Raw genomic sequence first — 25,673 nt, 5'->3', positions numbered from 1 at the left:
GAATTTGGATTGTGATTGAATATTTGACACAGCATAGGTTTGTGACACAAAATGAATGTGGTCAAAGTACTGAAAAATTTGAAATTGGACATTTACCGTCGAATGTCTAAAATCTAAGTACATTGTTAGAATCAGCATATCAAATAACTCCAAGAATTCAATTTTTGATGAAATCAAACAAAAGTTTAATTTAGGACCCTTTGGACCTCAATGTGGACAGGGCTCACACTACTTCAGAATCATAGGGAGAAGTGACTTCTCTTTTTGAAATTGAGAGGGAGAAGTGGTGAGATTTGAAAGAGAAGTGCATGTTTGTTGCAGCGCCACAATGTTTGGTTTTTACTATAATACATTAAGTGCCATAATAATATATATCTTATTTTTTTATATTGTTCAATTTGTACCTTTGGTATACAATTAAAATAACTTGTTTAATTTTATCATATCTAGTTGCACAATCATATGAGTCTTCTTGTCAGAAAAAAACAATTAAATATCTGGCAATAATAAAAAAGTTTTTTTTTATATCAAAAAGGAAAAGAAAGTTGTTATATCATTTAAAATTCAATTAAAAACTACTCTGTTTGCATGTTCATGAAATTAAGTATTTCTCATTAAAAAGATACCGGTATATAAATTTAACAGTTAAGCTTGGACATAATATAATTATATTAGTGTAATAGTCCCAGAGTTGAGCAACTTTAACTTATAAATTGAAACTATGCATATACATGGAAATATATACATTAATCAAGAAGATCTAAACAAAAGTATTTTAATGCATGTAGAAAGCGTATTTTTTTTCCTTTTGGGATCAATTTTTGTCTTGTCAGCAGTGCCATTCATGTGTCAATAGTCATTATCGTAAGAATCCGTATTTCAGTCATAGCCGGTCCGTTTCCGATGAAATCCCGACTCCGATCTGTAGTTGTTTAGGTAGCAATACACAGTTAGGAGTTTGGTTTCGCATTTTGGCCCCGGTGGATTTTTCAAATATGAAAGTTATTGTGTAATAAAATTCATTTTTAGACAGCTGAGTACTAATTTAGCCTTCAAAGGTGGTTTATAAGAACATCAAGATTATTTTTTACATGTTTTATGGGCTATTTTCTGTTTGACTCTCCGTATTTTCATAGCTAGACCGGTCATCGGTCCAGAAATTAATGACATGTTTACAAACACTTTTTTTCTACACGAAGTTTTTGACGCAATTTTACAAAAAAATGAGACGAAAGACATATGATTTTCATTGGATTTATTGAAAGATATATGTAAACAGTTTCAGAAAAGGTATTACTTGAAGTGATTGAAATTCTACTTTTGGTCAAATTTTGGGGAAATATGTGACATCTTTTCCCCCCTTTTTGCTATATTTTATAACAAAAAAATGCAGATTGTTGCCATGGATACACCAAAAAGAAATTATATTTTACCATTTTATATACTGGATATGAAATCTATGGAAGATTCTGATTACATACATATGCACATATATGACACAAACAGTAAGCTTAATATTGCAAGAAGGCAATGAAAAGGAGATGGTAAAATTTATGAGGGAAAATTTTAATATTTTTTCCTAACTGTTTATTGCTACCTTAAGGAATGACTGTAATATTTTTTCTGTCTATGAAGAAATAACATAAAAAACATGGTGCACACTGAATAACCCGCGTAGCGGGTTATTTAAAAGTGTGCACCACATTTTTTATGTTATTTTGAATAGACAGAAAAAATATTAAAGTCATTTCTTATAATTTAATTCTAAAAAAGAGTAAATCATGATAAAAAAAACGTTGATGACGTTGCGGTTACATGACAAAATTATGTCTATGAGCTGATAGACAAAACACTTTCAGCCAATCAGAAGACGTGTTACATCCAAAATTAAATTATACAATAATATGCCCAATAATTTAAATGTCGGACGAAGTAAAATTTACAAAAATAAACGATGTTTGACACGCTATTTGGAAAGGAATATGAAGTTTTTAATGCAATACATGGATAACAAATTTACTTCAGGCAAATTTCATCAAGTTCTAATGAAGTAACAACTTATTTTGTTGATGTTAGAATGATTTGAATCAAGGCTTCCAAAACTGTCATATATTCCGGACAATTGTATAATGTCCGGTAAAATTACGGCTGGGCAAAGCATGAAACGGTCATCTACTTTTTAGTTGTCAAGGCTTTCTTAAGAGACAGCCATTTTAGCATAATTCGCGATCTTTTTGACTCAACCTTTTGCCTTTAACAGCCACACATTTCCGGTCATAAAAGTGACATGATGATTAATTACTATCAAAACAACTGTCACAGGGTGACTTTGTTTACTCACATATATGTTGTTATTTTGGTTGTTAATTCTATTTCGATTTGCAGAACGTCAGTATCTTATAAATGCTATATTCTGCAGACTTCGGTGTATAATACATGTCCACATTTTACATCTAATTAATTAAGTAGTGTCCACTATTTACTTGGGCATTTACCTGTAAACTTGTCGAACGGGTTGAGTAACAGTGATACCTGTATTTGATGAGCTGACTATTCACTCTCAGGTAACACCTTAACGAGTCAAGGTGTGGTCAGAAATGTTTGTATAAAGTTAGTTTACAATGTGGCGTGGACACACACACTGGATTTCTGAGGTAGGATTCAATTTATTCTTATTTATTTAATCATTATTCGTTCTAAAGTGTTCAGTTTTCTGCAACAACGCAAATATAGAATAATTATTTCAATTGTAATTGTAATTTTTGACATTGCTATTTTATAAATGTAATAAGTTAATTAATGTTCATTATAATGAAAGTTTAACACGGTTATATGTTTACGGCTGTAGTAAATATTCGAGTATCGAAATTGTTTGGTATTTTAGGAACGTTTGCGTACGATAATGCAATGATGTATGTATCTCCATAAGTATGTAAAGTAATATGCAACGTATAAGCATAAATGTATATTCAGCGTTAAAAGCTGTATATTGTGTGTAGTAATTGTATAATGATAGTATACAATAAAGTCAATTATGTGACTTGTAAAGTAAGGCATTGTACGATATGCCGTAGTTTGTATTGTGTAAAGTAAGGCATTATACGATATGCCGTAATTATTTGTGTATAAGTAATGCATTATTCAATATGCTATAATCTTCTATAGATTGAACATAAGTAGTCGTACTAAGTATTTGTCATTATTTATGCGACATGTGTAATACATAAACATATGTATATTTCTTAAGTATAGTATTGTATCTTAACGTACAGTATGTATTTCAATAGGTCCCAGTTTGCGGGCTAGGTGTATGTAGTTTTGTATAGTAAAGTATGGAGATATAGTACAGATGGTGGTGAAACCTGTTGACAGTGCGGCGTTCCGTGTTTATCATCAATAGTTTGGCAACATAGAATATTTGGAGTCGAGTCTAGACAATAGGGCAGCCGTAATGTGTACACCGCTTATGTTGGGCCAGTTTTGTGTAGTTACCGAAAACCAAATACGTAAAATTCCGTAGTATCGTTTATCCAGATTTCATAGTTTAATATAAAGAAGAAGGAACAGTTCATTAAACATTTGACAGTATTATTTCATTTGATTTCATCTATTTATATTTGTAAATTTGTACCTAATTAAATTGTTATTTTGTTTAAAGTAGTAGTCATTTATTATCTGTAAGTACAAACTCCTAAGTCAGCTCTCGTCTATCCGTGACAACAACCCCTACTTCAATACTTTCTAATTTTAATCAAGGCTAATTAGTTGTTGGACAGCTGAAATCTACCTGTTCAGGTGACAGGTAAACTATTTCCAGTACCGGACATCGTATAAATTGATCGGTCTATTCAAAGTTAATTTCTTACATTTCAGCGGTTTCTATCTAATTGATATAGTCCAAAAGATTGAAATTATAAGAAATACGTTTATAAACATGATTTGATGAAAAAATTTAAAAAGGTTTTAAATGAAAAATCGTAACAACTATGTTGTATGAACTAGAACACGTGTGCGCATGTGCGCAGTAGGGAAATTTAATTATGCATCGTACATTTCTTAAAAAATGATAAAAATTATCATTGATACCTGTATCTAACGTTTATTTCAAGTATTTTGTTGAAGAAATAACGTGGAAAGAGCTACTTCACTAAGTCGTGCTTTGTAAACGTACACAGATTTTACGTATCCCTTTCTGGTCCATGTTTTACCATTGTCAGATCAACATACGGTATCAGGAAAACGTGATTTTAAAAACGAAAGTAAAGTTTTTGACAACGTAATTTTGCACAAATAAAGAGTCTATAGCTAAGACAGTTATGAGCACGCTGATGTGCACACTTCGATTTATACACTGCCAATTTAACAGTTTACATCCGAACATCAAATTCACATCAAAGTAAAGTTTAATACCGTTTTTTTTTTAATCTAATGTCAATCATTGACATTGGGATGGCCATCTGATTACCATAATTACCATAATTGCCTTTTGTGACTTAGTCTTAAGGGATTAAAATCGGGATAAGATATAAAATGTCCGGCTGGCTCAAATATTTTTTGGAAGCCCTGAAATTTTGAATACGCTCTCTAGTAGGGGACAAGTACCGGAAGTGATAAAAAATTGTTTTTATGAAATAACATGCCACCAACTTAAAAAAATGCTTTAACCTCTTTTGTGATGAAAATAAATAGTTTATGCCTTGTATTTCCTTACTTTAAAAGGAATAAAATGCTCCGCTGGGGCGCAGCTTGATACGACCGCAGAGGTCGAACCCTGAACAGTTGGGGCAAGTATGGACACAACATTCAAGCTTGATACAGCACTGAATTTGGATTGTAATTAAATATTTGACACAGCATAGGTTTCTGACACAGAATGAAAGTGGTCTAAGAACTTAAAAATTTTCAATTTACCTATTCATACATGTGATGGACTGTGAAACTCAGATCAGGAGATTGGGAAATTTTGGTCAGGAGATTAGGACTCAGATCAGGAGGTTTTTAATCGACATTAATTTTGTTGTAAATGTAACCGTGTGCTGTAAAAATGGTCTTTTAAAGTGTGTTTTCTTCAACTTTCCATCCAATTTATTATGTTTATAGTACCCTTGTACTTATAAAGTTTCTCCATCTTTATATTCTACATGTTCAATCTAACATTGTTTTTTTCCAGTATGTTCTTTAAATTTTTTACTTCATATTCTATAAAACAATCATTGCAACCAGAACATTTGTTTAGCTATCTGCAAATAGTTTTTATTTTTTTTTTTTTCTCTTGCAAATAGTTTTTATTTGCAAACTCAGAAAATCATTTTATCTGTAAAATTAGGGTCATAATTATTATATAAATTTCAATTTAAGCCTTGAAAGGAAGTATAGAATCCTCAAATAATTTAATAACCATCCTTTTATGATTATTTGTTCAATTTATATTTTATTTATATTCTTTTAAAAATTTTCATTATTAAAAGGAAAGTAACTTAAAACAGGATAAATCAAGGGAAGTAACCCAATAAATACACAGTTTTTGTTACACAACGGCAGTTAGCCTGAGGTAAAAAATCGTTGATTACCTGTATGTTTGACACCCAAGCTGACAAGTGAAGCCATATAATTATGCATGTTAATTGATTTACAGGTAAAATATAACTTCAGGTAATGTCAGTTACACCAGATGCCTGAGATGATATGTTGGGCAGAAATTTTTCATTCATGAAAAATTTCATACACGGGATTTTTTCCTCTTCAACGGGAGGTCGGGAGGAGACCCCTGAAAACGGGATTATTGTACTCCCGTCGGGAGGTTCACATGTATGCCTATTCAAACCATATCATTATTATTTGCTTTTATATATAAATCAGAAATAACCAATTTAAAATGGAAAATGTTAAAGAAAAAAAAGGAAAAAAAAATCCCCCCCCCCCAATTTTTTGAACCCCCTTATGATTCATCACCCCCAAACTCTATCCCAGCCTTCCCTTTGTGGTATGGTACCTTGCAGTACAATTTCAGAGAGATTCATACACTTGAACACAAGTTATTGTCTGGAAACTAGAAAAATGCTTGTTTTTTGGCCCCTTTTTGGCCCCAAATTCCTAATCGTTTAGGGCAATTACCCCCAAACTCAATTCCAGCTTTCCCTTTGTGATATGGAACCTTGCAGTACAATTTCATAAAGATCCATACACTTACACACAAGTTATTGTCCTGAAACTAGAAAAATGCATGTTTTTTTTGCCCTTTTATGGCCCCTAATTACTAAAATTTTGAGAGAAAACCCCCAAAATCAATCCCAGCCTTCCCTTTGTGATATGGAACCTTGTAGTACAATTTCATAAAGATCCATACACTTACAAACAAGTTATGTCATGAAACTAGAAAAATGCTTGTTTTTTGCCCCTTTTTGGCCCCTAATTCCTAAAATTTGGAGGAAATTACCCCAAAAATCAATCCCAGTATTCCCTTTGTGATATGGAACCTTGTAGTACAATTTCATAAAGATCCATACACTTACAAACAAGATATTGTCATGAAACTAGAAAAATGCTTGTTTTTTGCCCCTTTTTGGCCCCTAATTCCTAAAATTTGGAGGCAATTACCCCCAAAATCAATCCCAGCATTCCCTTTGTGATATGGAACCTTGTGGTACAATGTCAGAGAGATCCATACATTTACACACAAGTTATGTCTGGAAGTTACAAAAATGCTTATTTTTGGCCCCTTTTGGCCCCTAATTCCTTAATTGTTAGTACCATAACCCCCAAAATCAATCCCCACCTTCCTTTTGTGGTATTGAACCTTATGGTAAAATTTCAATGAGATCCATTCACTCAAACTAAAGTTAGAGTGCGAAAACTAATGTGTATTCGGACGACGACGCCGGACGACGACGACGCCGCCGGACGACGACGACGACGACGACGACGACGCCAACGTCATACCAATATACGACCACAAAAATTTTTTTGCGGTCGTATAAAAATTGCTGTTTCATCAACTTGGTAAAAATTGAATATTGCCGATGACGAAAGCAACTGAAAGCGAGTATCGTAAACAACAGGGCGACTTGTTTTTGCTTTTGAGAGTCTGGCAAAGAGAATTGACAGACGGGAAAGTGACTTCTTCGCCCTAGTCGCCTGGTAGCGTGAGCCCTGGTGGACCAATTTGATAAAGGAGCCCACAATCCAAAATCTCTAAATACATGGTTTAATAGATTCAGCATTTCAAAGAACCCCATAAATTCATTTTTTTGATGAATCAAACAAAGTTTAATTTTGGACCCCGATTTTGACCAACTCAAAACTGGGCCCAAAATCTAATATTTAAATACAGGTTTAGATTCAGCATTGAAAGAACCCTATATATATTTAATTTATGTTGAAATGAAACACAGTTTAATTTTATCCATATAATTTTCTGTTCAACTCAATCTGAATAATAAACACATAGTTCTCTAAAATTAGATATGATTTAACCACTACAAAATAGTTCCCTAAACTTAGATATGATGTTATATATATCTATTTTCAAATTATAATCAATAAAATTATATATGATTTAACCACTAAAACATTGTTAGAATCAGCATATCAAAGAACTCCAAGAATTCAATTTTTGATGAAATTAAACCAAAATCAGAAATCTAAATATATGTTTATAAATAGACAATGTAAGCTTAGTTTTTAAAGTTCACTTCATCAAAAAAAAAAATATATATATAGCATTAAGAAAATTAGTTTATACAGAATAACAAACAAACCTACCACAAAATTCTTCAAACAATTTACCAAAGAAAAGAAAAAAAAATCCAAAATGTCATTTATCATTAATACAATGTCTTTTAAAAGTCTATAAAACTTATCTGTAAATGTAATCAAACTTTATATGTATAATTAACCATTTCTGTTCAAAGGGAAATAACTCAATCACATAATAATTACCACTTTTGACTATTGGAAAGGGAAATAATTCAACGAGAAAAGTTAAAATCGTGAAAATTGGACTTGACCTTAAGCTTCATTTAGTCACAGGAAACAATGCAACATATCTAAATTTGAAAAAATTTCGTCAAAGGGTTTTCATGTTAATGAACAGACACTGTTTGGCAGCCGCCCGCCATACATCCCCAAATCAATAACTGATTTTTCCATCGAAAATCTGGTTAAAAATTAATTATTAATTTCTGTTCAAAGGGAAATAACTCAAATTCATATAATAAAAATAAATTTTGCTACTGAAAGGTCTACAACGAGAACAGTTAAAATCGTGAAAATTGAACTTGACCTTCATTTAGTCACAGGAAACAACATATCTAAATTTGAAAATTTGTGAATGAAAGGACACTGTTTGGCGGCAGCCGCCCCACCTGCCCACCCACCTGCCGTACATCCCCAAATCAATAACAAATTTTCTTTCAAAAATCCAGTTAAAAATTGTATTGTGACCTATATTTTTTTTATCTAATCATACATGTCTAAACATTTAACTGTGCTTTGAGAAAATATAAGGAAATGCTATGATAAAAATATGTCAGTTTTTAAAAGGACAGCGTCATGTGTTGCCCGCAATCTCCAAATACTATAACTTATTGGTCGTCCCACTGTCTATATCACTCTGCTCAGCTCCTAATAAAATTGCAAACCACAGCTTCGTGACGTCAAATACGTTGACCTGGCCTTAATAACTTTGACCAGGACATATCATCGACGTCATAATATATGAACCGACCTCGATAAGTTTGACCCGAACTTATCAAGTCATCTTCCGGTTTGCATGTGAAACAAAGAAAACACTAGTTTCTGTCATGCAAGGTACGCAATTACAATCCGATAAATCGATTATCTGGTTGTCTGTATAATGATATCGTAAAATATCAGCTGCTAGACACAATATGAAGCCTTTTTGAACTCGTTCGCTACGCTCACTCGACAAAAAGCTTCATATAGTGACTTGCAGCTGATATTTTATGATATCAATATGCAGACAACCTGATAATCGGTATAAGTAGAAAATATTTAACTTAAATAATCCCTAGAATTAAAAATTCAAATATAAAGTGGTGAAAAACTTTGTCATGTAGAAGAAGATGTGCAATTTTTATAAAATTCTGTCAAGCCACTTTTATTGGACAACAAAGCAAGATAAAAGAAGTGTTTATGATGTTGTCCCATCAGCTTCACTGTCAGGCAACACACTTATTATTAGTATATATCTTATTAGCAGTATTTGTACACAAAACTGACTTATATAGACCTAAATGTTTTACTGTTTTGTTAACTGTAGTTAAAACTTTTATAAAGTTCCAACTCCATGATAAGGCAATGCTAATATGAAGATGAGTTTTATGTTTCTAAGACTTTTAAATTTCATTCTATTGTTAACATATTCATGCATCTTTGGCTTTTTAAACTTTTGTTTGTGGGATTTCCCTACGATTGAAAAAATACTTCAATTACATCAGTAAGTATGCTTTTCATTTTGCAACATTCACTTGTAATGAACTTTTGAAATGCTCTTTTAACCTACTTTTTGGCTTAGGTATTTTTCTTATTATCATGGTTATGATGCAATAACAAAAAAATGCATAAAACATACCCTGTCTTCTCCTTCTTCCCCTTCTGAATCTGAACTGGACAGTTCATCTTGTAATGGGCTTTCCTGACTAGACAAACTACTGTTGACACTTATATCACTCATTGGTCGTTCTCTCCCATAGCTCTGCATAGGATTAAATGATTTTGTCGAAAGTTGTGGAGAGTTGATAGGTGTTCCTTGATTTAAATTCCTTGGTGGTAGCTCAGGAGGTGAAGCAGATTTGTTTGACCTTTGAAAAATGTTGTTGTCATTAGTTTGAATCATGTTTTCCAAAAATTCTTCTGGAATTTCCACATAATCCTTGTCCCCAATGGACATTGTTCTTGGTTTATCGTCATCAATGTCATCATACACAGCCTCCCGTATCAGTTCACCCGTTTTAAGTCCTGTGACCTTGGCTGACTGAGGTGGTGGAGGAGGAGCTTTTCTCCTAGGTTTCATTTTTTGTCCATCAGAATTTGATGAACTTTTTTTCTCATTTCTCTGATTGGCTAGTTCAATTTCTCTCAACAGAGCTTCCTGATTTGCTGGAACATGGAAGTCAACTGTGAGACTCCTGCCTTTTCTTGATGGCAAGTTTGGTGAACTTCCATCCTTTTGAATCTGTTTTTCTTCTTTTGTTTCATTTTGATGAACATTTTCCTTATTTCTTTCAAGAAACTTAGAAGCACTTACATCTGACTGACTCCTATTTAACTTCAGCAGTTTTTTACGAGGTGGTTTTGGCGGGCAAGGTTTCCGAGATCCTGATTCACTTTGATTTGATGCTAATGATGAAGTGGATCCTTTGAATGATTGATCATCATCATCTAAATAATTTAATGAAGACAATGAACCTTTATAGGAAGCATCACCAATTAATGAGTCTGTGTCACTTGCACACGATTCACTAAACTGTTCCAAAACTTTTTTACGATTTTTTTGTTTCTTTCGTGGAGGTCGCACAGGAGTGGATGTTTCTATAGAATGAGCCTTTTTTAATGAAAATTCTGTTGAAAGTCCTCCCAAAGCAGTTATCCTCCTAGAAACAATCTGTTCAATTTCATCCAGTAATGAAGATGTTTCTCCCAAAGCCTCTTCTGTCATTGGTGAAAAATCCATTTTTCGTTGTGATTCATCTGGTTGTATGCGATTATGACCAGCAAAGTTTTGATTTGAAAATTGATTTGTCTTGTTGCCTTCTGATTTATCATAATTTTCTATACTAGAAATATTACTCATAGAATTGTCATCACTAGGAGAAACACTATTCAACAGCAGATGTTCAGTATTGTTAGATCTAGGTGAAACTTTTGGGATTTTCACTTTTTCTTCAAGTTCTGAGATCTCTGAATGCTCACTTATTAAATCTTGTGTTACAGATGCAGACAAGATTTTGATATTTCCATCATATTCTGAATTCTGACTAACCAATTCACTAACTGGAGTGTTTGTTTTAGCACTGATACAGTCAGTATAATCAGTCACTGATTCTATTTGATCACAACTCTTTGTTATTGACAACCTTTTTCGAGGAGTTGGGCGAGGTTTTGGCGAAGGTTTTCTAGGAGCAGGTGATGGTACAAAAAGTTGTTTTGCTGAAGCACTTTGTAGCTCAGTTCCTACAGAAAGTCTTTCCTTGTTAAGAATTCGCCTATATACAATTGGACTGTTTTCTTTAGTTTCAGAAGTTGAATATTCTCTGCTGTTTTCAATAGTTCTAAAAGGTGAGTTTTCTCTGCTGTTAACTTTAGTTTTAATAGGTGAATTTTCTCTGCTGTTAACTTTAGTCTTAATAGGTGAATTTTCTCTGCTGTTAACTTTAGTTTTAATAGGTGAATTTTCTCTGCTTTTTTCTTTATTCTTAATAGGTGAATTTTCTTTGCTTGCAGAAAACTTGTGAAAATGTTGCTCTGATATATTAGAAAGATTCTGGCCTAATCCATCAGCCTTGTCTTTCATTGAAAAATTTATCCCAGCAGTATTTTCATTCATACTTTCTGTTAAATCTTTTTCAAGAGAAGAACACATCTCTGAAGTTGTTAATAAATTGTCTAATCCCTTTTTATGTTTTTTGTCATCTTGCTTAGCTATCAAGTTTTCTGTAGTTTTTGGATCATCACTTTTATTTACTTTTACACTTTTATCCATAGTAACATAGTTAGATACACATTCATTTTTATTTTGCACAAGTTTTGAACTAATCACAGGATCATCAGCATCAGTATGTATTGTATCAAATGGAATAGGAGGAGGTCTGGAATGACCATTTTGTAATTCTGAGTCCAGTGAGTTTTTCAATGCTTCCTTTTCTCTTACATGAGTTATGTCTCCTGATTTGTCATTCACTTTAAGATCATAATTAGCTGAAGTTTGACCACAGGTGCAAGTATCTCCTTGACTGGTTACTGACTGAGAAGAATCCAATTTGTTATTATTCAAGTGACCATCATCAAAACTAGTATTAATTTGAATGTCTGATTCTGATAAATGATTTGAAAGTCTTGGTTTTGGTAATACACTAGGTGGTCTTTTTTTTGGCTTTGGTGAAACTTTAGGGGGTCCTTTAGGGAGTGTATTTGAATGCTCAACTGAGAAACACTGAATATTTTTGTGTTCAAACGTAGTTCTTTCCAGAGTATTGCTTCTATGTTGATATGGATCAAAAATATTTTTTGAAGCCGGTATATTTTCAACCTTTTCACCCTCCACCTGACCAGAAAGTGCTACAGTATATGACTCTGTTACATGATTGGTTAACAGTGATGCTGGTTGTTCTGATGTTCCAGTTGTGAGACTGGATGAAAATTGTGATTCTGTTACATGATTGGACAATTTTATGTCACATGACCTGTCAGGTGATGGAGATGTTTTGACACGAAGTGCATTCTTAACTGCAGTGCTACCTGATCCCCTTGGAGGTGTTTTAGGCAAAGGAGGTGGGCCCTTTGATGTGCCTATAAAGATAAATATTGCAATTCAAATATTTGTAAAATATATCATAAGCATGTTTTGCATAAAATTCAGAAATTATTTTGAGGTTTTTATTAATGTGAATAATGCAACTGGTTGACTATCTCAAAAATAAAACTCTAATTTCGATATATGATGCATTTTTCTGTATGCAGTTTTCCTGAAATTGCAATGATTAATCTTGCATTTTTTACCATTCTTCAATAATCACAATAATAAATGCATGCAATAATTTCTGAATTTACTGTAAATACACACAGCTGAGCTGATTACTGAAGATGATTGCAAACATGACCAGGGAGTATAAACCCTAAAACAATGTAAAAAGGGTAGTACTGGTATCTTTTTCTTATTCATTAGTCAGAAAATAGTATAAAAATATATATCATAGAAAAATCATCTCAATCTCAAGGGTGAAAGGTAAAAGATGAACCCCCAAAAAAATGATTGAATTGTCACTGAACATTGAGTTGTGCCTTTTTTTATATAATAGTATATGAATCATTTTAAAGTCATAATAAATTGCTCTACTAATATAATACTTAAATTTGTACTTAAAAGTTAAACAACTATAGTGCCTAGTTTCATTTATTTCCTGTCAAATTTACTTCATAAATGACCTACTTCAATTAATTTCTTTCAGTCAAGTGTATAATACATGTAACAGTTTTTGATTAAAATGATTTACAGATTAACAGATATGTGGACAATGAAATTCATTGAGATTTAAAATAATAAGAAAAGAGTTGTTTAGGGAAACTTTTAAATATAGTACATTTTGTAAATTTAAATTCCAGCAGAAAATTATCCATCACATGTCATTCTCATTCTTAAATTCAAGATATATCTGACTTTCAGATAAACTTGTTACTAAATTCAAATTTAATCAGCAAGTATCAGCATACCAGACAACAACTTGAATCTATTTTTAATACAAATGTTGCCATACTTAAAATCAAGTTACTGCAAGGTTAATTTACACTCAAACAAATAAAACTGTATAATGGCATTTTTAAAGCAGCTAAAATGTTTGATAAATTTTGATATAATAGTGAACTCTGAAACATCATTAAGACAATTACTTGTCGAGCTTCATTTTTTGTTGATAAACTATGTAATTTAAAATAATTTCTGTGTTAGAAAATAAATATTTAATCAGAAATATTCATTACCAATGAACTGAATGCCTTATGTGGGAACTGGTGTTAATTTAAAGCTGTCTGAACCACTGTCCTTGCAAAAACAATTATACATGATAAGGCCTGGATTCAATTTTACTACCTTTATTTAGATGTGATTTTGCATTCAGACATCATTTCAAGACAGCTGAGATTGCAAAGCATTATTTATAACCAAGGGTTCTCAATGGTAAAGTTGAAGTCATCTCTTTAAAAGTTGTACAGACCCGCCAATGATTTGGTTGGCTGTTATGAAATATCTGTGTCATAGTTGACCACTGATATGTCCCCTTTGTAAAAACCACAATCTGCAATGTCCTTCTTTCCTTGTTTATGAGATCACCAAATATGACTTATAATAGTGGAGCAAGAACTGCTATGTATCTGAAGCACCAGAGTTCACCCCTATTCACCCCTGCTTTTGTTAGGAAATTTGTACTTTGGTTTTATGTGTAATGTTTTGTGGACTGTTAACTGCCTTTTATCTTTTTTCTTTTAGTTATTAGTTTTATTAGTCATCGGTTATTTTGTCTTTCTTTTACTAACTGTTTTTGATTGCGCCTTGGTACTTTTCTACTTATTTAAAAAGAAAGAAAGATGATCTTCTAAATGATCCATTAGTTTCAGCCAATGAAAATATACCACAACTTTCATCTCAATTTTATTGAATGAGGCCTTCTTCAATAAACTGTTTCGCTGATAGCAGCTGGATACGCCCGCAGAGATCCAACCCTGAACAGTTGGGGCAAAAATGGACACAATATTCAAGCTTGATACAGGTCTGAATTTGGATTGTAATTAAATATTTGATATATTAAAGGTTTTTGAATAAATGTAGTCAAAGAACTTGGTTATATGAAAGATTTCTTGCTGTTGTGCAATACACTGTGCTGTAGCGTAATACTTAGTAAATCTGTTGTCAGACTATAAACAAATAAAATCTTAAAACTTGGAAACATAAAATCGAAAATTTATAATAATCAAAAGGGAGCTTAAAAAAATAGATATAAACAATTTACCAATGTTTCATAAAAAATTCTGAAAGCATTTTTGAGTTATTGTTCGAAAACTGGAAAATCCCCCTTTTTGTAATGAATAAAACCCCATAAATCGGAAAAGTATAGTATGAAATTTATAAAAATCAAAAAGGAGCTCATGTCGATAGAAATAAACAATTCACCAAAGTTTCTTGCAAATTGGTGGAATTGTTTTTGAGTTATTGTCTGAAAACTGGAAAATCCCCCCTTTTTTAATGAATAAAACCCCAAAACTCAGAAACAGTAAATCCGAAATTTATAAAAAACGAAAGGTAGCTCACTTCAATAGATATGAACAATTCACAAAAGTTTCTTGCAAATTAGTGAAATCTATTTTGAGTTATTGTCCTAAAACTGGAAAATCCCCCCTTTTTTAATGAATAATATCCCAAAACTCGGAAACGGTAAATCGGAAATTTATAAAAACTGAAAGGGAGCTCACGCCAATAGATATAAACAATTCACAAAAGTTTCATGCAAATTGGTGAAACTGTTTTTGAGTTATTGTCCGAAAACTGGAAAATCCCCCCTTTTTTAATGAATAAAACCTCAAAACTCGGAAACGGTATCTCCGAATTTATAAAAAACGAAAAGGAGCTCACGTCAATAGATATAAACAATTCACCAAAGTTTCATGCATATTGGTTAAAGCGTTATTGAATTAATGTCCGACATGTTGACGACGGACGTACGGACGGACCGACTGATGGACAGACGGTCAACGGTATACTATTATATGTCCCAAAAACGGGGGTATAAAAAGGACACCCCTTTCTAGATTTAGTCAAAAACAGGAATATTAGTGCCCAAAACCTTAGGACATGAAAATAAATGGCTGTTAGCTTCCTCTTCTTTCCTTTCATAAATAAGTCATTAACACTTCTCTAGTTAACACCATCAGATGATTAAATGGTTAAAAGAAAAAGCAGATTTTATTCTTCAAAGGATGAGAAAGAAACTCATTTTTCATCAAGTCAATCATTTTTTACATAATTACATAAGCAATAAGCATTTCTTCTGTCCCTTATTAATAGATAAATGCTTGACTGACTAATGATTCATACATCTTTTTTCATCTTCCCTTAAGCATCTGAGAAGCATACTTTCTTTCATCTAACAGAAATAAACATAATATATGTATATTTATATATTGGCTTACAGAGGATCTTAATTGTATTTCAAGCTGCTCTGCTAAGCATGTGCCATTTTGAAATCAGAGTAATAGCTGATCAATTTGGAAATGGAATAATTTGTCTGAGTATGTTGATATGTATTGCTGTGGACTGCAATCTTGTGATTTAGTACATCAAAATTCAGCTCAGTGTGTTTAGTACAAAACAGGTGTTATATTCATTCCATATTAAGATGTCACCTTCCTGAATATACATGTAACACTTGCTACTGGACATTAAGTAGCCATTAATCAAATCAATCAATATTTGTTTACTATGAATAACTGCACATCAAGTGGATCAAAATTGGTTCAATCTATTTAATGGTATTAGGAAAGAGATCATATGCAATCATATTTTTAGACAAGAGTGCACACGCTGAAATGTCTGACCTGTTTTACTGACCATTGATTTTACGTTGAAAGTCTTAAAGATAAAGGTTTTACTACAAGTATCACATAAACTTAAAATTTTTAAAGATCCATGACAATGAGGTCAAGGTCAGATAAAAACTGTCACACAGACATGTACATCTTACAATTATTCCATACACCAAATATAGTTGACCTATTGTTTATGGTAATTGAAAATCAGACCAAAACACAATAAAGAGCTGCGCCATAAGCGCATGATACGCCTGTTGCTTTTTCAAAGAATAAAGTTCCATAACTCCTCAATGTCATTTCAGAAATTTATAAAAAACTTAAGGGAGGTTATTTTACTAGATATAAACCAGTCACCAAAGTTTCATGAAAACTGCTCAAAGCACTTTTGAGTTATTGTCCGAAAACTTGAAAATCCCCCTTTTTTAATGAATAAAACCCCATAACTCAGAAACGTTACATCTAAAATTTATAAAAATCGAAAGGGAGCTCACATCAATGGATATAAACAAATCACCAAAGTTTCATGAAAACTGCTCAAAGAATTTTTGAGTTATTGTCGGAAAACTGGAAAATCCCCCTTTTTTAATGAATAAAACCCTGCAACTCAGAAACGTAAAATCTATAAAAAATGGTAAGGGAGCTCACGTCAATAGCTATAAACAATTCACCAAAGTTACATGCAAATTGGTTAAAGCATTTTTGAGTTATTGTCCGACATGTTGACGAGTTGACGGACAGACAGTTGGACGGACAGATGCACAACGGTATACCAAAACACAAAAACTTAATATTGACCAATGAACCATTAAAATGAGGTCAAGGTCAGATGACACCAGCTAGACAGACATGTACACCTTCCAATCATTCCATACACCAAATATAGTTGACCTATTGCTTACAGTACTTGAAAAACAGACCAAAACACAAAAAATTAACAATGACCAATGAACCATGAAAATGAGGTCAAGGTCAGATGAAACCTGCCAGTCTGACATGTACCCCTTACAATTATTGCATACACCACATATACAACCTGCTGCTTGTAGTATCTGAGAAATGGACCTAATCACGTAACTTTAACCTTGATCACTGATCCATGATTTGAGGTTGAGTCAGGTTAACCCTGTCTAACGAACATGTAGACGTTGCAAGGAATCCATATACCAAATATAGTTATCCTATTACTCATAATAAGTGAGAAATTCACATGACAAAAAAACTGTTATTTTTTTTCAAGCAGTCACTGAACCATGGAAATGAGGTCAAGGACAATAGGCATATGACAGACGGAAACTTCGTAACATAAGGTATCTGCATACAAGGTATGAAGCATTCAGGTCTTCTACCTTCTGAAATATAAAGCTTTATACAAATAGTTTACGCCACTGCCACCGCCATCGAAGGCGAGACAAAAATGAACTAAGAAATTGCTTAGTTCAAACTTCCTTAAAAATTTCCTGTTGCCTTTTTCACATATCTTACAATGTTTTTCAAAGGCATAATTCAGTATATTTCAATAAAGTTAACCAGTGACTAAGTTACTTATAAAGATATTCTTTGATGAACTGATGTGAATAAAAGGAGTTACGATGTATACATCAATTAGGGTAAGTGATACAGCTACCTAATGAAGATGTGGGATATACAACAGATACACAACAACCAAAATATAATAAAATGCTCCGCTGGGGTGCAGCTTGATACGACCGCAGAGGTCGAACCCTGAACAGTTGGGGCAAGTATGGACACAACATTCAAGCTTGATACAGCACTGAATTTGGATTGTAATTAAATATTTGACACAGCATAGGTTTCTGACACAGAATGAAAGTGGTCTAAGAAGTTAAAAAAATTTAATTTACCTATTCAAACCATATCATTATTATTTGCTTTTATATATAAATCAGAAATAACAAATTTAAAATGGAAAATTTTAAAGAAAAAAAATGAAAAAAAAATCCCCCCCCAAATTTTTTGAACCCCCTTATGATTCATCACCCCCAAACTCAATCCCAGCCTTCCCTTTGTGGTATGGTACCTTGCAGTACAATTTCAGAGAGATCCATACACTTGAACACAAGTTACTGTCTGGAAACTAGAAAAATGCTTGTTTTTTGGCCCCTTTTTGGCCCCAAATTCCTAAACGTTTAGGGCAATAACCCCTAAACTCAAACCAAGCTTTCCCTTTGTGATATGGAACCTTGCAGTACAATTTCATAAAGATCCATACACTTACACACAACCTGAAACTAGAAAAATGCTTGTTTTTTTGCCCTTTTATGGCCCCTAATTATTAAATTTTGAGGGAATTACCCCCAAAATCAATCCCAGCCTTCCCTTTGTGGTATGGTACCTTGCAGTACAATTTCAGAGAAATCCATACACTTGAACACAAGTTATTGTCTGGAAACTAGAAAAATGCTTATTTTTGGCCCCTTATTTCTGAACTTTTTGGGCAATTACCCCCAAACTCAATTCCAGCTTTCCCTTTGTGATATGGCCCTTGTAGTACAATTTCATAAAGATCCATACATATACACACAAGTTATTGTCATGAAACTAGAAAAATGCTTGTTTTTTGCCACTTTTTGGCCCCTAATTCCTAAAATTTTGAGGCAATTACCCCCAAAATCAATCCCAGCATTCCCTTTGTGATATGGAACCTTGTGATACAATGGGCCATAGACCACAATTAAATTCTCTATTAGTTCTTTATAACGTTTTGTTTCATTAAAAAAATTGCACCGATTCTTTTTGTCAAATATTTTGTGAGTGTAAAGTACAGTACTAGTCCAAACATATATCAAACATTCAGAAATATCGCTCCCCAGCATCTTACAAATTTAGCCAATACACATCCATACCCCTATGGACAAGTCAAGAGATGTTCCGAAAACTGTAAATATCACCTTTTTGCACCTGGCCTAATCACTCTTTCCATATCAAAATCAGTTAAAATACAACATCCAAAAGTTTATTTCACCTCTCTTCTTTCATTTCCATCCAAAAAAATCTAAGAAATGAGTGAGGAAGGGAAAGAAAAAAAATTAAGAAAAAATACACTCTAATTAAAAGGAACTATATTCGTGGACAATGAAAAGCGGGATCATTAATTGTGGTCTTTGGCCAATGTCAGAGAGATCCATAGACTTACACACAAGTAATTGTCATGAAACTAGAAAAATGCTTGTTTTTTGTCCCTTTTTGGGCCCTAATTCCTAAAATTTGGAGGCAATTACCCCCAAAATCAATCCCAGCGTTCCCTTTGTGATATGGAACCTTGTGGTACAATGTCAGAGAGATCCATACACTTACACAAAAGTTATGTCTGGAAGTTACAAAAATGCTTATTTTTGGCCCCTTTTTGGCCCCTAATTCCTGATTGGTTGGTACCATAACCCCCAAAATCAATCCCCACCTTCCTTTTGTGGCATTGAACCTTATGGTAAAATTTCATTGAGATCCATTCACTTAAACTAAAGTTAGAGTGCGAAAACTAATGTGTCTTCGGACGACGATGACGACGACGCCAACGTCATACCAATATACAACCACAAAATTTTTTTTGCGGTCGTATAAAAAAAAAAATATTAACAAACAGTCTTCAATAACATCCACATGTCAATATTGCCTCTAGTCTAGAATAATAAATTTAACAGACTTTTTAAGATTTGTCACACTAAATTTTCTGGAGGACAAAAAACATATTTTGAACTCCTCGACCTTTATATCTGAAGTGTGTATGTAGTTCACAGACCCATGGTTGAGTCAGTTTCATCCTTATATTCATAACTAATTACTTATGATGATTAATCTCTGAGGAGGAACAATTCATAAGTAAATTTCCTTATGTAAACAATCTTAGTGTGTGTCCTTTTAAGATTTTTAAGAAATTCACAATTATCGTACATAATGTTTGTTCTATTATTAGTATATAACTATAAAAGGACAGGTTTTAGTTTCAGTCCGTGTGGAAAAAATATATTTCAACACTGTTTATGAACAATATTTCTGAATAAAATTCGAAATTTTTATAAACATTTCTCAAGTTTATAATAATTATCTGTGTTCTTTGAGTAGAATATCTAGGAAATCTTTATTGTCATTGTAAAGTACATATTAGGTATATATCAGATGTGAATCCAGGATTCTGAAAAAGAAGGGCCTGCAGGCCCCCAAACTGGACAAAATTTGGGGTGGTATAGTTAAAACGTCTGGATTAATCATAAATGTAGCTCCATTAAAAGAGGGGCCCGCACCCACCCTCCCCCTCTAAATTTGCCTCTGTATATAACTTGATAGAAACTCTGATCTTAATATAGAATCTAGATCCAAGTGTTAATAAAGTGCTACATCATGGTTAACTGCACCTTAAAAAAACCTTTGGAAGTTCAAATGATGAGGCCAATGCTATACCTTGATCTTCACTGGTGTCTTTTGTCAGCACTTTAGGTTTGACAGCCACTGGTGGTTTCTTTGGTAATGGAGGCTTCGGTTTACCAGATATCAATGAATTTCTGAAATGTAATCAAAGCGATAATTCAGTAATGTTTAAACCTTTCTGTTTCTTTTATCTATATGCAAAAGATCAAGCAAACTGTCTACAACTGGACCAGAAAATTTGTGCTGAAACCTGTTGTTTTCATGCTAGGCTATAGACCCAACAGCACAGGCTTGTGAAATTCATATTAGGCCTGTAAGAATTTCTACAAGAAGCCAATACAATCTTTACAAAATTTAGCAGCCTAAATACATAATTTTGTAGACTTGAGACAATTAAGAGCTTGATATATTGCACCAGTACACACATTTCTGTTTTATTGAAAAGTATTGAAGATCATTTGTTTTTCTGTTGATGTCTTCTTGATGTATACCAACATCTCCTTTTATATTCATAACAATGTATATTTTATATTGATCACAAAATCAAACTTTAAAACAGGCTAAATGTAAGCTTAAGATATTGTTTCTGGTTTTATTGTCCTGTGGTTTGCTGTCTAATTGATAAACACTCTTTATTTCCTCCTTAGTTATATTCAATTTAAGATAGCTACTGGAAGTGTTTTACGACCTTGACTGGATATACATCCCTCGCACGGTCGGTTTAAGATAGCTATAGATGATTGTTACTTTTAAACAGTTTTTATGTGTATAAAACATGATTTAATGTTATGACAAGTTAGTTCAATAATTCATATAATATTGGTCATCATTTTCTTTCCAGGAGAGAGGCATGAAAATCAATGAATAATTCCTGCTACCCCCAATCCAAGTTATAGCTTCCTCTTTACTAACAATAAACTACGTAAAGTGCCAACAATTAATGGGTGTTACGTAATATCTAAAAGAACTCCTGGTGTTGTAGAGTACAATAAAGTATACAAAAAGTCATTAATTACACAACTATTCTGTAAATTGAAAATCCTTCTCACATATATTAAAATGACAGCAACAGATGGCATTTAGAAATAGAATTACTGACTGAATGTTGGTAATTTTAGTATGATATTTGATAACGTGATGCCCTAAAGCCTGGAGGCTTTTAAAAGTCCAAAAATATTTCATAAGTTTGAAGAATAAGAGAGAAAATATCAAACTGTTTTAGAGAACCCTCCCAACAGTCACTATACACTAAGTGGGACAAATAACCATTCCTTCATCTTTGAAACTGTCAGCAATTTCTGCACCACAAAAGACACCTACATGTACCATGTTAATCAATAGAATGGTAATTCTCTCTAGTATAACTATAAAGTTAACTTGAAGTTTTCTTTGGCCAGGTAAATTTGGTCCAAGTCATCTGTTGGCACTATCAAATTTTTTCATCAAAAACTTGGTCAAAGAAAAAACTGCATTGTGAATGGATAATTCTCATCGAAGTCCATCCAAGTGTCAAGAAAAATATAATGAGATTATTTTCCATCCAAGTCCATCAAATTTTTTTTATCAAAGTTTTCTTTGACATTTGTCACTATAAAAAAATCCAACAACAACTTTGACCAAGAAAACTTGTACAAGAAAACTTTGATAGAGACAACAGGCCTTAAGACATTGCAAACATAAATATCTTGGAAATATTTATTCAAAGTCCTTTTTTTACTATCTTTTCTGCTGCTGTCTAATTTGTTTTCCCACCTTTCTAGGTTTGCTCCTTCCCCCTCAACATACTTAAGCTTTAGGAAAAAGACTTCTATAAAAATGCCCAAAGTTTTACATGACTCAGCTGTATTTAACATGCCTTAGACTTCAGACTACTGACTAAAGACTTGACTGAGCAGGAAGATTAAGACAAGACCAGGATACTATTGCATTATACATGTATGGTATCAGCTACATTCATGAAGTACATTGGCAAGAATTGCTGAAAGAGACCTTGATGTTATGGATCTGTTTTGTATACAAATGAGAGTGTTATAGTAGTGAATTATTGATATACCAAAGTAGTTTCTGAGAGATTGTTCTAAACTATAATTAAATTGAAGCCAACATATTATCTAGGTCATATGAATAAAAATGCTCCTCAAATGTCTTGAACTACATGTATACAAGAAGACATTACAATGAACAATAATGACAATTAAAATATAATTGTTCAACATGAATGATCATGAATTACAATGGATTTTAGGCATATTATATAATTAGGCTTAATGCAAATAATAAAAGAATAACCTAAGTTAAGAAAATCAAAAGTATGTCAAAGTCACATGAATGTACAAAGTGTATTAGTGTTTCACTTAGTAATATTTCATTGATAAAATATCACTGATATGTCACACCAAGTTTCTTTATAATGGGCCTAAATACAAAACTTACCATGTCATTTTTGCATCTTACACAAAGTCTTAAGTAATGTCAGTTTTTGAGAATTATCACAAAATTAAATACTCTAACTGCTGAACTTTGTTCCCTCAGTACAGCTATATATATATATATTTAAATTGCATAGTTATTAAGTTTCTAATTACCAAAATACTGCACCTACCTTTTGCAATCTGCATCTGCATGCACCATTTTACCTTGTACTGTTTCATCTGTAGAGAAAATATGAAAATTGATTAGTGATCGAAAACACAACTGTTGTATTTACATCTTTATCATAACAATCCTTTCACTTCTATGGTGTGTCTATCTTAGCTCATCAGACACTGTTCACATTTGATGCACATCAGTTCTATAAAGATAAACAGGTTTTAATGAAGTCTGGAACCATCAGTCAATATACTCCTGACTGACCACCGGCTAATCACCTCATTAATCAAGGGATAGGGTCACAACCTTAAAATCAGGGTTAAGATGGTTTACAAATATTATAATTACTCAGAATAATTGTTTATCTAATTCTCACAGCAGTCAGGTCAGGATCAATACATTGGTTTCTTTAATTCTCTTCTACAAATACACAGAGGGTAACAAATATCCAACCTAGAAGGTCATCAACGAGATGATAAACTCCTCCTGGATGTAGAGCCTGCATAAAACTATGATCTGATAATAATATAGATTGGGAGAGATTTAACAGTAAAATATATATTCTGACTTCTTATCTCAACAAATCTCTTTTGAAAAAATAAATTGTAGAAAATTCTTTCCTGCAGGTATGTCTAATGATCTTAGTTTTGTCTAAGCACAACCATCAAGAGATAATAAAAGACAGTAAACAATCATCTGGTATCAATAGGAGTGCACTTCATCCTCAATATACAAATCTTGTCATTTCTTTTTATTTACAAGTTTACAATTTTATATTGTGAAACAAATAATCTGCTGCAGATATATTCAAATATTATTTTTGGAAAGGTTTCCTTTTGAACCCCCATTTATGTATATCTAGGCTTATTTTGTCAACAAGAGAGGGTTTATTCCCAATTAAGTGTTTGAACTTTTATGATTGAAGAGGTATTTGACTACAGAGGCGGATTAAGAGGGTTTTTCAGGGGGCCCGGGCCCCTCTTTTGTGAGAAAAATTTGGTTGATTATATAGGGAATCACTGAAGCATGACTGGAGCGGGCCCCCCTTATGAAAATTTCTGGATCTGCCACTGGACTACACATTACAGAACCTGGTACCATACCCATCTGGCCATCCACATTCTAGTGTTTCTCATATTTTAAAGAATATGTTAAAAGGTGCAGTGATATTACACTATTTCCATCATATTTAAAAAAAAATAATTCGCTATAACCATTTCTTTAGGCCTCAACCAGCTTGTCCCCCCCCCCTTACTAAATCCTCTGTCAAACAAATTGCAAACAGCATTCTGCTTTAACTGCAGACGACTGGAGTTAATTTCAAACTACTACCATTGCAGTGAAATGTTGAGTTGAGTAAACAAGCTACATAAAATACTCATACAGCAAGGCCCAATCATATCGACTATAAATGGCACCTCATGTACATAGAGTAATCCACTGTTAAAAAGATCAGTATGATATCATTATTCTCATATATCATAAGTTTCATAATGTTTTTCTCACTCAAACGTTCCTACAGATTACTGAAACTTGGAACAAATATTTATATAAAAATAAAGAGATAATCTTCATCGTGTAATCAACAGATACATCAAATCTTTCATCATATATATACAAAACTTCAATATAGTTTTCTCCTCAAATCATTTATAATTTATGTTAAGCATTTTTTCATGGCATGGTTACAAAGTATCAGTTCTATGAAGATCATCTTAACCCAAACATTTCCTTCATTATATATATACTTGAAGTAGACCAAAAATTGGCAAACAAACTCAACGACAGATGTGCTGCTGCTCAAACTTCATATAAACATATTTCTGTACTTTGTCTCCATTAGCAATAAAGTGATCTGTCACATTACAGTATACATGACTACTAGCTCTTAACCTCCACTTAAGGAAAGCAAAGGTTTTGTGGGACTGAGATATTCAATAGAGTAACATACATTATTGGTTATGGTTCCCCTATTTTTGGTATATTTTGCCAAGTATTTATTGATTTTGATTTTCCTTGGCTGTATTTTACATTGATGCATACTGTTTTTACAGTTTGATTTGTATGCATAACTCTTACTGCTTGATTAGACCTTCAATAGAATCCAACAGGAAGGTTTAAATATTGCATGAAAATATTTAAAAATAGTCACTTTTAATGTTGCCATGGAGAATGGCATTTCTATAAAATTATGTCATTTTTCTCTCTCAATATTTTATAAACAATTGTAAATCTGTTTAGTTATGTAATGTATGTTGTTTGATGTAGGTGTGAATTTCTTGATTCTCGGTTATCTAATCTTAATTATCTTTAAAATAAATATTTTGGAAACCTTACACTCTTTTAACAACATACAGAGATATAGTATTTTGCAATATATGCAT

The 25,673-nt window shown here is 32.6% G+C and overlaps 1 protein-coding gene and 1 long non-coding RNA gene across 7 annotated transcripts in view; one reads left to right on the top strand and one right to left on the bottom strand.

The window, feature by feature from the left end:
- The window catches only part of LOC127710202 (FYVE, RhoGEF and PH domain-containing protein 6-like), an 87,436-nt gene that overhangs the window by 46,652 nt on the left and 15,111 nt on the right, over nt 1-25,673 (bottom strand). For 5 of the 6 annotated variants that reach the window (XM_052215979.1, XM_052215987.1, XM_052215967.1 and 2 more), the window contains exons 2-4: nt 23,303-23,351; nt 20,734-20,834; nt 9,593-12,528 (exon numbers count right to left, since the gene is read on the bottom strand). In XM_052215979.1, coding sequence (XP_052071939.1) covers nt 9,593-12,528; nt 20,734-20,834; nt 23,303-23,351 — 3,086 coding nt within the window. Of the gene's footprint in view, nt 1-9,592; nt 12,529-20,733; nt 20,835-23,302; nt 23,352-25,673 lie in introns of those variants that run through there. The other variant, XM_052215994.1, reaches the window with a different exon arrangement.
- LOC127710860 (uncharacterized) lies at nt 2,314-3,657 on the top strand. Its single transcript, XR_007986366.1, has 2 exons — nt 2,314-2,654; nt 3,288-3,657. It is a non-coding gene; the product is annotated as an uncharacterized LOC127710860 (long non-coding RNA).

This window comes from Mytilus californianus, unplaced genomic scaffold, assembly GCF_021869535.1.
Source record: "Mytilus californianus isolate M0D057914Y unplaced genomic scaffold, xbMytCali1.0.p SCAF_1, whole genome shotgun sequence".
NCBI lineage: Eukaryota > Metazoa > Mollusca > Bivalvia > Mytilida > Mytilidae > Mytilus > Mytilus californianus.
The sequence above is the reverse complement of the archived record's forward strand: the minus strand, read 5'-3'. Positions and strand labels throughout refer to the sequence as shown.